The following is a 12,038-nucleotide window of genomic DNA, read 5'->3' on the forward strand; positions in this document are numbered from 1 at the left end:
AACATTTAAAGAGAAGTAATTTCTTAAAAATTAAGTGTTATATAGCCCATTGAATCATTCTCAGACTTAATGCTGACAACAATGGAAGCACTTGGGAGAGAACTGTCAGGAGACTTATTTCTTAGCACAAAAGAGGACAGTGGTACAAGAGGATTACAAAATCATTGTTTTAAGTGTGAAAATAATATAGCAAAAGTAACACAGAAATTCAAAAACAATAGACCTGTGACAAGGCCCCTGAAACAATTAGGCCTTCATTTTTAAGCTTTCATTTAGTGACGAGGGATTTTTTTGCTAGACAAAGAGCAGGAGAAATACCAAGCAAGTGTTTCAGAGCCAGCAAAAGCTATGAGAAGAGTGACAGAGTAATATGCAGCCTGCAGAAGTGACATGCATGGTTGTGAACTACCCACTGTAGTCAAAGCACAATAAAGTCAGCTAGCTATATATTCAGACACCTTGAACATTTCATTCATTAATACAGTTTATTCACTATAGTTAAATAGTTTCAAAAATGGTAATAAAATATGACAAGATCTCAGAGTTAAACTGTGTCAGAAATTAATCTTAATTATGTCAGATAACACTTAAGCAAAGTGGTCAAATAGCACAGGTCAAAGTGTCTGAATAATTTTTGGTTCCAAATTTTTATCCATTTTACTAGTGGTCCACTGTATGAAGAATTTTTGGGTATAACATGTCACAATTTACTTTATTTTGCTATACTCACTTACATAAGTGAACTACAGTGTCCTGCACCCACTTGTAAAAATATATAAAAAATGTCTGAATAATTTTTGGTTTGACTATATGTGTGTGTGTGTGTGTGTGTGTGTGTGTGTGTGTGTGTGTGTAACCTAGGTTTTCTTTTCTTACTGGCTAAATGTTTTGTGCCCAAGATTTAATTAGATTGTTTTAAAATATATGAATACATTTCTCTCTGGTTTTGTTAGGCAGCTGTAGTACCTTTTATGGTTATTAGAAGAGCAGAAATTAAACTCACAAAATTAAAATAAATATGAACAGACTAAATTTTAATTGGTAAGATGAATCTAAACTCAGTAGTTGGCCTAAAGTATATTGATTTACCCCATTACAATAGTCCCTTTACAGTTACTATCATAAAAATACACTCACTTGTAGGTTTAAAATTAAGGCACATTTAATGTCCAACATCAAATATTTTAGCAAAATGTATATTTTAGTCAGAGTTATTGCGCTTCTATTGCGTCCCGTCTGTTTAGCGCGCATGCGCGCAGCAGCGCTCGTTCACTGTGAAGTTTAGCAGCAAAATGGAAATATTTGCATGACTTTCTATCATTTACAGATGGAGAATAAACTTGTGGAAAGCAAGTTATGCACTGAGGAAAACACCATATCTCAAACGCATAAAATATCACAAAATATATGCTGTTTCCTATGGTGGATCGATTTGATTTGGTAAACATGGATCAAATTAGCGGGACTGCGTGAACTTCAATTACCTATTATAAAACCGCTTTAGCCCGAACTCATTTGTTAGGTTCATTTAAGTCAGGTTTTGGAGTTTAATCCTCGCTTTTCTTAGCGTCTTTTATGAAACAACCCTCTGGACCGAGATTGGAGACCCCTGATAGACGATGAAATGAAAATAGTCATGGGGCCTACATATACAGTTAGTACAGTGAAATTATGAATTAACAGTCCATGCCTATGAAATGTTCACTGCAAAGCCTTGAGATGCATATTAGTGAAGTTCCTAAATGTAATTTCAGGAGGAGTGAACCTACGTAATCTTTCAATAAAATGGCGGAGCATACAAGCAGCCCCTCATCTTGCTCCGGCATCATTTTCTCAAACTCAGTTTCAATGGGCAGAGTCTGATAAAAGTGAAGCCCTCTGTTTTTGGCATTACTATTTTGACAACTATAGCACTACGTTGAAAATACAGACAATATCATTGAGCTCATGCTTCTTCTAGTGAGTCATTTTGCTGCTAATTTCACGTTTGATCTTTGAGTTTCTTTCTGAGACTGACATCTGTTATTATCTGTGACTTTATTGGCTTGCAGACAAACATGTTTTACACATGTCACTCTCAGAGAACCAGAAAACAATTTCAAGTCCTCTGTTGTGTTCATGCATGAATTATATTTTGACTACTATTTTGAAGTGCTGTGTGATGACGTAATGTATGTGAGAACGAAAGTGAAACAGTAAAGAAGATGGATGAATTTCGCTACTCCTGTCTCGTGTGTTTCTCTGCTTTATAACTCCTGACAGATACCACATCCTAGTTTCAAGGAAGTGTAGTTGAGCTGCTGTGTGTTTGTATCTCAATTCATTCAGTAAAATGGCAGAAGCCAGAATTTTTCAGGATGAGTTCATCTGTCCAGTGTGTTTGGATTTACTGAAAGATCCAGTGACCATCCCCTGTGGACACAGTTACTGTAAGAGCTGTATTGCAGGCTGCTGGGATCAGGAGGATGAGAAGAGAGTCTACAGCTGCCCTCAGTGCAGACAAACCTTCAGTCCAAGACCCGCTTTAGGTAAAAACACCATTCTGGCTGAAATGGTTGCGAAACTGAAGAAGACTAAACTTCCTGCTGCCTGTCATGCTGTAGCTGGTGATGTGCAGTGTGACATCTGTACTGGAAGAAAATACAAAGCCGTCAAGTCCTGTGTGGTGTGTCTGAACTCTTACTGTCAAACTCATCTTGAACAACATGAGAATTTCTTTAAAGGAAAGAGACACAACTTGATGGATGCCACTGGACGACTTCAGGAGATGATCTGCCATAAACATAATAAGCTTCTCGAGGTTTTCTGTCATACTGATAAAAAGTATATTTGCGTGCTATGTACGATGGATGAACATAAAAACCATGACACTATATCGGCTGCAGCTTTGAGGACAGAGAAACAGGTATAAATATGTGTCATTAATGAAATAATGCTGACACTTGCAAGAGTGTGTTATGGCCATATACCAGCACAGCTAATCACAGCCATACTCATATATGGCCATAACACACACTTGCTCATGAGATATTGTTTTTATACAACAGTTCAACAGAACAAACCTGTCAACTGCACATCAGGAAGATCACAAAACTCATAGACGCACTCTCCTTCCACCTTTCATTCTAAATTTGTTTAGCTTTTAGTATGAATATGTTAGCCTTAAGGTTATGAATAAGCTGGTGTGTTCTAAAACAATGACAGAATTCGCATTTAGAAGATATAAGCATTCAAAACATACAGACTCTTCCGCTAAAATGGATCACGGATTTTCATGACATCACCACAGACTTTAGCTTCTCATCAAATATTCTGTCCAATCAAATGCTCTTTAGAATCTGGAATCCCGCCCCCTACACTATCAACAGACGCTGAAGCTGCGCTGAAATCTGTCATTTGTTCACACATTTGCTAGTTTCTACATGGTGAATGGCACATAGTGCTCTACATAGAGGATAGGGAACATTGACGCAAATAAAGTCCGTTTTCACGTTAGTGTCACGTGAACCGCCGCAGTGCGAGCATTCTGCTCCAGTCCAGAGACACGAGAGTAGATCATGTGCATGAGTCAGCACAGACCACAAAATGCTCGGATACATTTGAATTCTGCACAGAATGCTCTATTGTAAAGCAATATAATAGAGATTAGGGGGAGAACGGTTAGAGATTTGAAGAAAAATAAAGCTTTACTGAGCTCAACGACTCTGGCCGAGCTGTGATATAATCGAAAGGCTATTGGCTATTTTAAAAAAGCTGTTTGATATGTCCCGTCCTGTCTTCCTGTTTCAGTTGAAATTACATCAACACACTGAATAATGCTGAGCATTCCAAGACACTTCAGTGGGCCTTTAAAGGTGCAGTGTGTACATTTTAGTGGCATCTAGCGGTGAGGTTGCAAATTGCAACCAATGTCTCAGTCCACCATTCACCCCTCCCTTTTGAAGAACATGGAGAAGCTACGGTGGCCGACACAGGACAAAGATGTTTTCGTCTGAGACAGCAGAGAGTAGTCAGCAAGTCAAGCAATGAGGTTTCTTCTTACTTCCAACAAAGAACGTTTTCTGTTTCTAATAAACCAGGCAACTACTACTACTGCTGCTACTTCTACTTCTTCTTCTTCTTCTTCTTCTTCTTCTTTGTGTGTATTCAACGTAGTGGCAATGCAAGCTGCTTTGAAAAACACCAACAAAGATGAAGAACAACAACATAATGACGAAACGCGCTCTGTAGAGCAGTTTGTCCGTTTAGAGCTACTGTAGAAACATGCCGGCACAAAATGTAAGGGGAACCGTAGTGTATGTAGATAGAAATGGCTCATTCTAAGGTAATAAAAAAAATGACGGTTTATTATGTAAGGTCTTTATACACCACTGAAAACATAGTTATGTATATTATATTGCATTTCTGTCAATAGATCCTCCTAAATATTACACACTGGACCTTTAATGGAGGAAAAGTGATATATCTAAAATCACTGGCAGGGGTTATAAAACAACATATTTTAGACCAACCCCCATTTTGGCAGAGGGTGCATAAACGACATACCCAAAATAAAACTACATACATAACACAGTATCTTTAGAAAGCCCACCCACATACTTTTCATTCCCAATATGTTTACCCCGAAAGTCTTTCTAGAAAACAAAACAAAACATTTTCTTATGACCTTCATTCTTCATTCTGAATTCTTTTGACTAAATTCATCATAAAATATACAGTAATGACACCTGGTAACAGCATTATTGCTATAATTTACATGAAGATACATATGGCAATTTATGAGATTAACACTATATTTTTTGCTCAAAACTCACTTTAAAACACCAGCAAGTGTTTGTAATAAGTTCCAATTTGTGTATTTTTATTGTATAATGAGGTAAAAATAGATTCTTTGCAGTTTTCTACATAAGGTAAATGCTACACCTACTTAGCATTATCTCATATCATTTATTAATAAAATATTTATTTGTATTTAAAAAAAAAAAAGACCCCGAATCTCATAAAAAACACAAACCATATATTGTTGTAATAGTATATTTTTTGGTCTTGTGTTTCATCTGTAGAAATTTTCTGTCTGTTGGACATGTATAATCAGAATGCATAAGTTTATATGGGAAATTCTTTTTTGAAAGAACCGGTTGAATAAATGATTCAATGACTCATTCATAAAAACACTTGTCAATGTACATAATGATGTAACCTGCAGGAAGAATCATGGAAAAATCCCCAACATTAATGCACAGACTGATCTACTGTCATTAACAATAGTTTCACCAACCTTTACGTGATAATTTTATGACATATAGTTTTACTGTTGATTCTATTTTCATCAGAGTCACTTGAAGGAGATGCAAAGAAAGCTCCAGCAGAGAATCCAGCAGAGAGAAAAATATCTTCAGAAGCTGAGAGATGCTGTGAAGTCTCATAAGGTGAGAAGAAGAGACATAGTTTGGACTCTTCTCCAGTGCTGGAGCTCACTGTGGCTCACAGACTGTGTAAGGCCATTGCAAGAGCTGATTGTGATGTGTGTTTTAACAGCGCTCTGCACAGGCAGCAGTGAACAACAGTGAGAAGATCTTTACTGAGCTTATTCGCTCCATTGAGAGAAGTCGCTCTGAGGTCACACAGCTGATCAGAGATCAGAAAAGGGCCACAGTGAGTCGAGCTGAAGGACTCTTGAAGCGACTGGAGCAGGAGATTGCTGATCTGTGGAGGAGAGACACTGAGCTGAAGCAGCTTTCATACACACAAGTTCACATCCACTTCCTCCAGGTAACAGAGATCTAGAAAAACAGGATAGAACAAGATCCTGCTATGACATGAGAGCAGAATGAGTAACTGACTCAAACGATGTTGTCTGGAATACTGTCAGGTGATGCGAAATCTTGTTATTATATATCAATCAGTCAGGCTGTCAAATGGACATCTTTATTCTAGAGAGACTGCAGTTATATTTGTATTATAGTCTATATATATTTGTATGTATTATATATATATATATATATATACTAGCAAAAATTAAATAAAAATTCATGATTATAACTTTTGAACCATTTGGCCCAAAAAAATAATTCTTCAAATTCATCTTTTTTCTCCAGATTTCTTATGCTATGTAGTAATCAATGAAATTGGCACTATAACACTTTATTTCTTTAAAGGGTTAGTTCACCCAAAAATGAAAATTCTGTCATTTATTACTCACGCTCATGGCGTTCCAGACCCGTAAGACCTTCATTAATCTTCGGAACGCAAATTGAGATATTTTTGTTTAAATCCGATGGCTCCGTGAGGGCTACATAGGGAGCAATGACATTAATATTAATATTATAATTATAAAGCGACGAGAATATTTTTGGTGCACCAAAAAAACCAAAATAACGAATTATTTAGTGATTGCCGATTTTAAAACACTGCTTCAGGACACGCTGATTCATTATGCTCCGAATCTTCCTGAAGCAGTGTTTTGAAATCGGCCATCACTAAATAAGTCGTTATTTTGTTTTTTTTGGCGCACCAAAAATATTCTCATCACTTTATAATATTATTATTGAACCATTGTACTCACATGAACTGATTTAAATATGTTTTTAGTACATTAATGGATCTTGAGAGAGGAAATGTCATTGCTCCCTATGTAGGCCTCACGGAGCCATCGGATTTAAACAAAAATATCTTAATTTGTGTTCCGAAGATCAACGATGGTCTTACGGTAAAACGGCACGAGAGTGAGTAATTAATGACAGAATTTTCATTTTTGGGTGAACTAACCTTTTAAGTAACTTTGCAACTACATGTCAACTCACACTAGAGATTTTTAAAGAAATCTATTTCTTTCCTTTTTGAGTACTGTTAACCAAATTTGGGTCTGATTTTACTTTCATAACTGTTTGCCTGTAACATTTATTGATTTTACTCAAACAGGGAGTGAGACTGTATATTAGCAATTCTTGAGCATACTGAAATAAAACAAAACCTGGACTTGAGACCATGCCCTGTGGGACCTCATAAAGTTTCATGACAGTGCCACTAACTGGTTAAAAGTTAATCTACATATAGCTTTTGCACTAACTTTCCCTACCAAATACACAACCTTACGTTGTGCACATCAATGATGTACTTGACCTGTAATTGCCACTTGCAACTATATTTGCAAATACTGTACATGCAGAGGTTTTATTATCAGAAATAAAGTGTAAAGTGGCAAATTCAAGAATTTGCAGCTATAATGTAGCTGAAACTAAGGTGAGTTATGCTGCCTTTCACGTGCTATCAGAAATGTCCTACTTCCCACTTCTGAAGTCATGATTACGAGCTTGTCACATTCAAATGCTTTGTTGTTGGAAAAAAAGGAATATTGGAGGACACCAGGTTTATTCTTGCATATTTATTGGGAAAATGTTATTAATACCAAAATGATATTTAGCGTCCTATTCATTTACAACCATTTCTCTTATGAAGACTTCAGATGCCTCAACACCTGTGAAGAGACGATGACACAAACTCTGGATCAACATGCACCATTCCAAATTTGCAATTTTTTGCAAAAACTACATGCTTTAGAAACACCCGTACTCATACAGTTCCTTTACACCAGTGGTCTCAAACTCAAATCCTGCAGGGCCACAGCTCTGCAAGGTTTTGCTCCAACCCTAATCAAACACACCTGATCCAGCTAATCAAGGTCTTCAGGATTACTAGGAACTTCCAAACAGGTGTGAGTTGGAGCTGGTTGGAGCTAAACTCTGCAGAGCTGTGGCCCTCCAGGAATTGAGTTTGAGACCACTGCTTTACACACACCACTTAATCCTAAAATAGGTTTTAGGCTGTCATAGAAAAAACTAATAAATAATACCAGTCACAGCAGCAATCATTCTTCTCTCCGACATGTTTAAAGTTTATGGCTCGCCCAACTCGGGAACTCTGGTATCAAAATTATCCCCTAGCTTCCCAGTGGTAAATATGACTTGAGAGGACGTTCCTGTCCAATTTTTAAGTAGGAAACTCGTATTTACAGTAATTCTGATAGCATGTGAAGGCAGTATTAAAGATAAGTTAACAAGAGCTGCACGGATCTGAATGAATTTATTAGATTAAGTGTGAAAGTGATGAGTTTTTATTTCTTTCTTCTGTAGAGTTTCCAGTCTCTCTCAGCACATCCTGAACCTACAGCTGTACCCAATATTCCCCTCAGCTTTCCAACTTTTGATGGTATAAGAGAATCTGTTTGTCAGCTGAGAGACAAACTTGAGAATTTCTGCAAACAGGAGATCAAAAAGATATCTGACAGAGGTAAAATCCTGAAGATTTATATGCTCTCAGAAATGAGTTCTCCATCATTTAATATCATCATGTCTTAGGAATGGATGCTGGGTTTATTTGCTCTTTACATGAGAATTACACTCATAATGTCTATTGACTCCCACAGTCACATTCACCAATATTCTTACCAGGCCCAGAAACGACTTCCTACAATGTAAGTCACTAAGAGCAAAAACTGTATATTCATATACTTCCTGTCGAAGTTTGGAAAGTGAAAAAAAAAGAAAAAAAACCCCAGAACAGTTTTATAGTTAATGCAAATGATGATTTGCACAGGATATCTGGTAAGCTGTACTGAAATGACTAATTAACAAAGGCCATGACGAATTCTGATTCTGATGTGTTTTATCTCCTTCAGATTCCCATCAGCTCACTCTGGATCTAAATACATTAAATGAAAACCTTCGTCTGTCTGAGAACAGAGTGATTACTTACACTGACACAGTCCAGCCGTATCCTGATCATCCAGACAGATTTGATGAATCTAATTTTCAGGTGTTGTGTAGAGAGAGAGTGTGTGGACGCTGTTACTGGGAGGTTGAGTGGAGTGGGGGTTATGGTGTGTATATATCAGTGTCATATAAGAGCATCAGCAGGAAAGGAGGGGATAAGAAGTGTTTGTTTGGACATAATGATCAGTCCTGGAGTTTGTACTGCATTGACTCCAGTTGTTCATTCATACACAATAACAAACAGACCCGTCTCCCTGTGGTGTGCAGCTCTTCTAGAATAGGAGTGTATGTGGATCTCAGTGCAGGAACTCTGTCCTACTACAATGTCTCTGACAAAATGAGCCTCATCCACACAGTCCAGACCACATTCACTCAGCCTCTCTATCCTGGGTTTTATGTTTGTTATGGCTCATCAGTGAAACTGTGAAAAGGTACTGGTAATTTTCTGCCAGGACATTTTCTGTTAAGTTTATGACATTTCGCCACCTTGGAATTATAAGGTTCTATCTGCGTTCTGAGCAGTTTTGAGAAATTGAGCTTCAAAATTTTTGCATTCCATACTCAGACAAAACTTTATAATTTCAAAGTGATGATTTCCTTTAACCCTAAAACGTAACACAATCCAGTACGTAGTTTAAAATTAAGGTAATGTCACGGATGGTGTTGGGTTTTGTTTCATATTTATAGTTTCATGTCTCCTATTTTGTAAATAGTCATTAGGCTCGTTCGACTTCATGCAGTGCCGCAAAGATCGGCTGCCACCTGACAAAAGCAATGCATTCTGGTTAGAAAATTTGTCTGACTTTGAATGGCACTGCAGCCGCCTTACGAACACGTGCCATCTAAGTACCACGAGAGCAAAACGAGACCAAGCACCTAGGTCAGGCGCTGAAGTTGCTTAAAACAGGCTGCGAAAGCTTTGATGACGACACACTTTATTCTTATTGGTCAGATTCTGTGATGACAAGGACGACGTGTGTTGCGTGTTTTTCTTAGACAAGTTCCTGTATTTAACCAATCTTGATAGCGAATATCTGATATTCAAACAAAACAGACAAAACAAATTAACAAAAATTAAGATTACGCTATATAGTAAATATATATTCTTATTTCAATCACATCCACTTCTTCGGCTACAATCAACGCAAAAATCACTTGGTCTGCCATGAATGACGTTGGTTCAGCACACTACGGAAAGCATGAAGTGTCCGACCTGACGGCCATATGACATCAAAGTACCGCGAGAGCGTTTGGAGAGCATACGACTCCTTATGCTTTTGAATCAATCTCGCGGTACTTTGATGTCATACGCCGATCGGTCTGCACAGCGCCGACGCATCTCAAACAAGCCTTTTGGTTCATTGGTTTGATTGTGCACAGGTGTTCCTTGTTTTTCATTAATCCTTGTGTATTTAAAAGGTGCTGTATGCGAGTTCTCAAATTCGTTGTTGAACACTGTTGATATTTGAAATCAACCCAAACAAACCAACCCCTCTCTTTATTGCTCCGCCTCCAAAACTCACACTACAATACTAACCACTCTGCTCGTGTCGGTCTCGAACCCCGGCCCGATCACTGCTGGTATGCGAGGCGAATACATTACCAATGACGCTAAACACCTCATTCTCTAGCAGGAGTCAGTGTGCAGTGGTTTAACTGCAAAACTCTCACTATCTGGCCACTGTTACACACGCAATGCAAGTGGATGTCTGTTTATCACAGCTGAAGCGCAACAAAATGCTTCACGAAAAATAAAGTACAGATAATGAACAAACGACAAGGAAGCACAAAAAATGAATGTACAGTACACAAGAGTAAATACAATCAAGAGTTTGTGTCAGCGCTGGAAAGCTTTTCTAATATAAACGCAGGTCCTAACGCGCTTGCCCAGTCATAAACCTTCATTTCAGTGATATTCTTTTGAGCTGTTTTGTATTGGTGTCTCTCGTTCTGCAGTTTTTTTTTTTTCTTATTTTAAAATATCCCTCTTGCTCGTTCTCTCTTCTCGTCCATCATACGACCCATAATGCTGATTGGTTACATGTTTATTGTTGGTTTCGGCCGACTAACTTCCAAACAGTGTAATTGAAATAATACTGAGTCCACCTTTAAGCCCTCATGTTTGCCATGCGTCCTTGTCAAGTATTGTCACATGTAACCGGTGTTTGTGAGTTTTCTGTTTTAGTTCTTGTTTTGTTCATGGTTATGTTAAATAAACTGCACTTGGGTTCTAAGCAACTTGCCTTCAGTGGATCCATTACAGGTAAAACACCTGTAATGGATCCACCTGTAATAGATGCAATTGCAGGTTTCAAACAGAGATGGCGACAAAGAGGCAAAACTTACTGACTGCAGCTTTAAATAAATACTATACCTTCTGTCACTTAAAGAACTTGTCAGAATAAAGGCCTTTTCATATAAGCAAGTAAGTTTGGTCCGGTTGTGTGTGCGACATGTCCGTTGTGTGAAAAAAAAAAAACAGAGTACGGGCTTAATGAAAATGCACATTTGCATTTTTAGGGTATATTTACATGACAATGATGTACTAAAAACTTTTCCTTTGCGTTTTTCTCGTACAGACGACAAATTTGTCAAAACGATCCCTGTTCACACGGATCCGCGAAAAAGACTAAAATGCTATATTAGGCCAGTAGTTGGTGATGTCAATTTGTAAATAAACACTATGAGCCTAACTTGTAGTTAAATTGAAACCTGTTTTCAAAAGTTTGCATTTTCAGGCATCCAAAACGCTACTGTAGTGTAAATGAATGACCAAAACGCATTTTCAGTTTTTAGTTAAAAACTCTTCCTGTTGAAAACTCTTCCTGTCAATATGTTTCCTTGGTTACTTATGATTGTCACCTGTATCTTGTTTAGTTTCTCGTATTCCCTGTGTGTGTGTATATATATGCTTCCTCAGTGCAGTGTCTGATTTTGCTTGCGTTTTTCTTTCCCTTTGGATTGTACTTTTCATTTGCCTCCTGGAATATTTTGTTTAAATAAATGCTGCAATTAGATCCATATATCTTCTCCTTGTCTGAAAACTGAGAAAGATACACTGTGATATACTGTGTATATTGTCGTGGCAGATTCGATGTCTGTGTCCCTTCAGTTCTGGTCTCGAAGAAAAACTCTCAGAGTTGAAGTTCCAGGTCCCAGGAGTTTAACTTTATTGACAAGCAACAAAGTGTAACAATCGGCCCTATCGGTCGATTTTACATTGATTAAAATTGGGGTCAGATTATACTGTGTGACATGTTATGAGTG

At 37.6% G+C, this 12,038-nt stretch overlaps 1 protein-coding gene across 2 annotated transcripts; it reads left to right on the top strand.

Annotated features, from left to right (window-relative positions):
- Positions 1 to 2,177: 2,177 nt before the first annotated feature.
- Positions 2,178 to 11,794, top strand: LOC127519059 (tripartite motif-containing protein 16-like). Of its 2 annotated transcripts, XM_051906472.1 has the most exons (6): positions 2,178 to 2,905; positions 5,334 to 5,429; positions 5,539 to 5,772; positions 8,133 to 8,289; positions 8,426 to 8,473; positions 8,678 to 11,794. In XM_051906472.1, the coding sequence occupies exons 1-6, from the start codon at positions 2,333 to 2,335 to the stop codon at positions 9,196 to 9,198; spliced, it is 1,629 nt and encodes a 542-aa protein (XP_051762432.1). In that variant the 5' UTR covers positions 2,178 to 2,332; the 3' UTR covers positions 9,199 to 11,794. The 2 variants fall into 2 exon arrangements, with proteins under 2 accessions (XP_051762432.1, XP_051762433.1); XM_051906473.1 differs by lacking the exon at positions 8,426 to 8,473.
- Positions 11,795 to 12,038: the final 244 nt, after the last annotated feature.

Source organism: Ctenopharyngodon idella, chromosome 9 (genome assembly GCF_019924925.1).
Source record: "Ctenopharyngodon idella isolate HZGC_01 chromosome 9, HZGC01, whole genome shotgun sequence".
Taxonomy (NCBI): Eukaryota; Metazoa; Chordata; class Actinopteri; order Cypriniformes; family Xenocyprididae; genus Ctenopharyngodon; species Ctenopharyngodon idella.

Excerpts from the sequence above, each read along its gene's own strand:
- LOC127519059 (XM_051906472.1), top strand. The coding sequence starts at position 2,333 with ATGGCAGAAGCCAGAATTTTTCAGGATGAGTTCATCTGTCCAGTGTGT. Across the intron at positions 5,430-5,538 it reads ATGCTGTGAAGTCTCATAAG|CGCTCTGCACAGGCAGCAGT; the intron begins GTGAGAAGAAGA and ends GTGTTTTAACAG. Across the intron at positions 5,773-8,132 it reads TTCACATCCACTTCCTCCAG|AGTTTCCAGTCTCTCTCAGC; the intron begins GTAACAGAGATC and ends TTTCTTCTGTAG.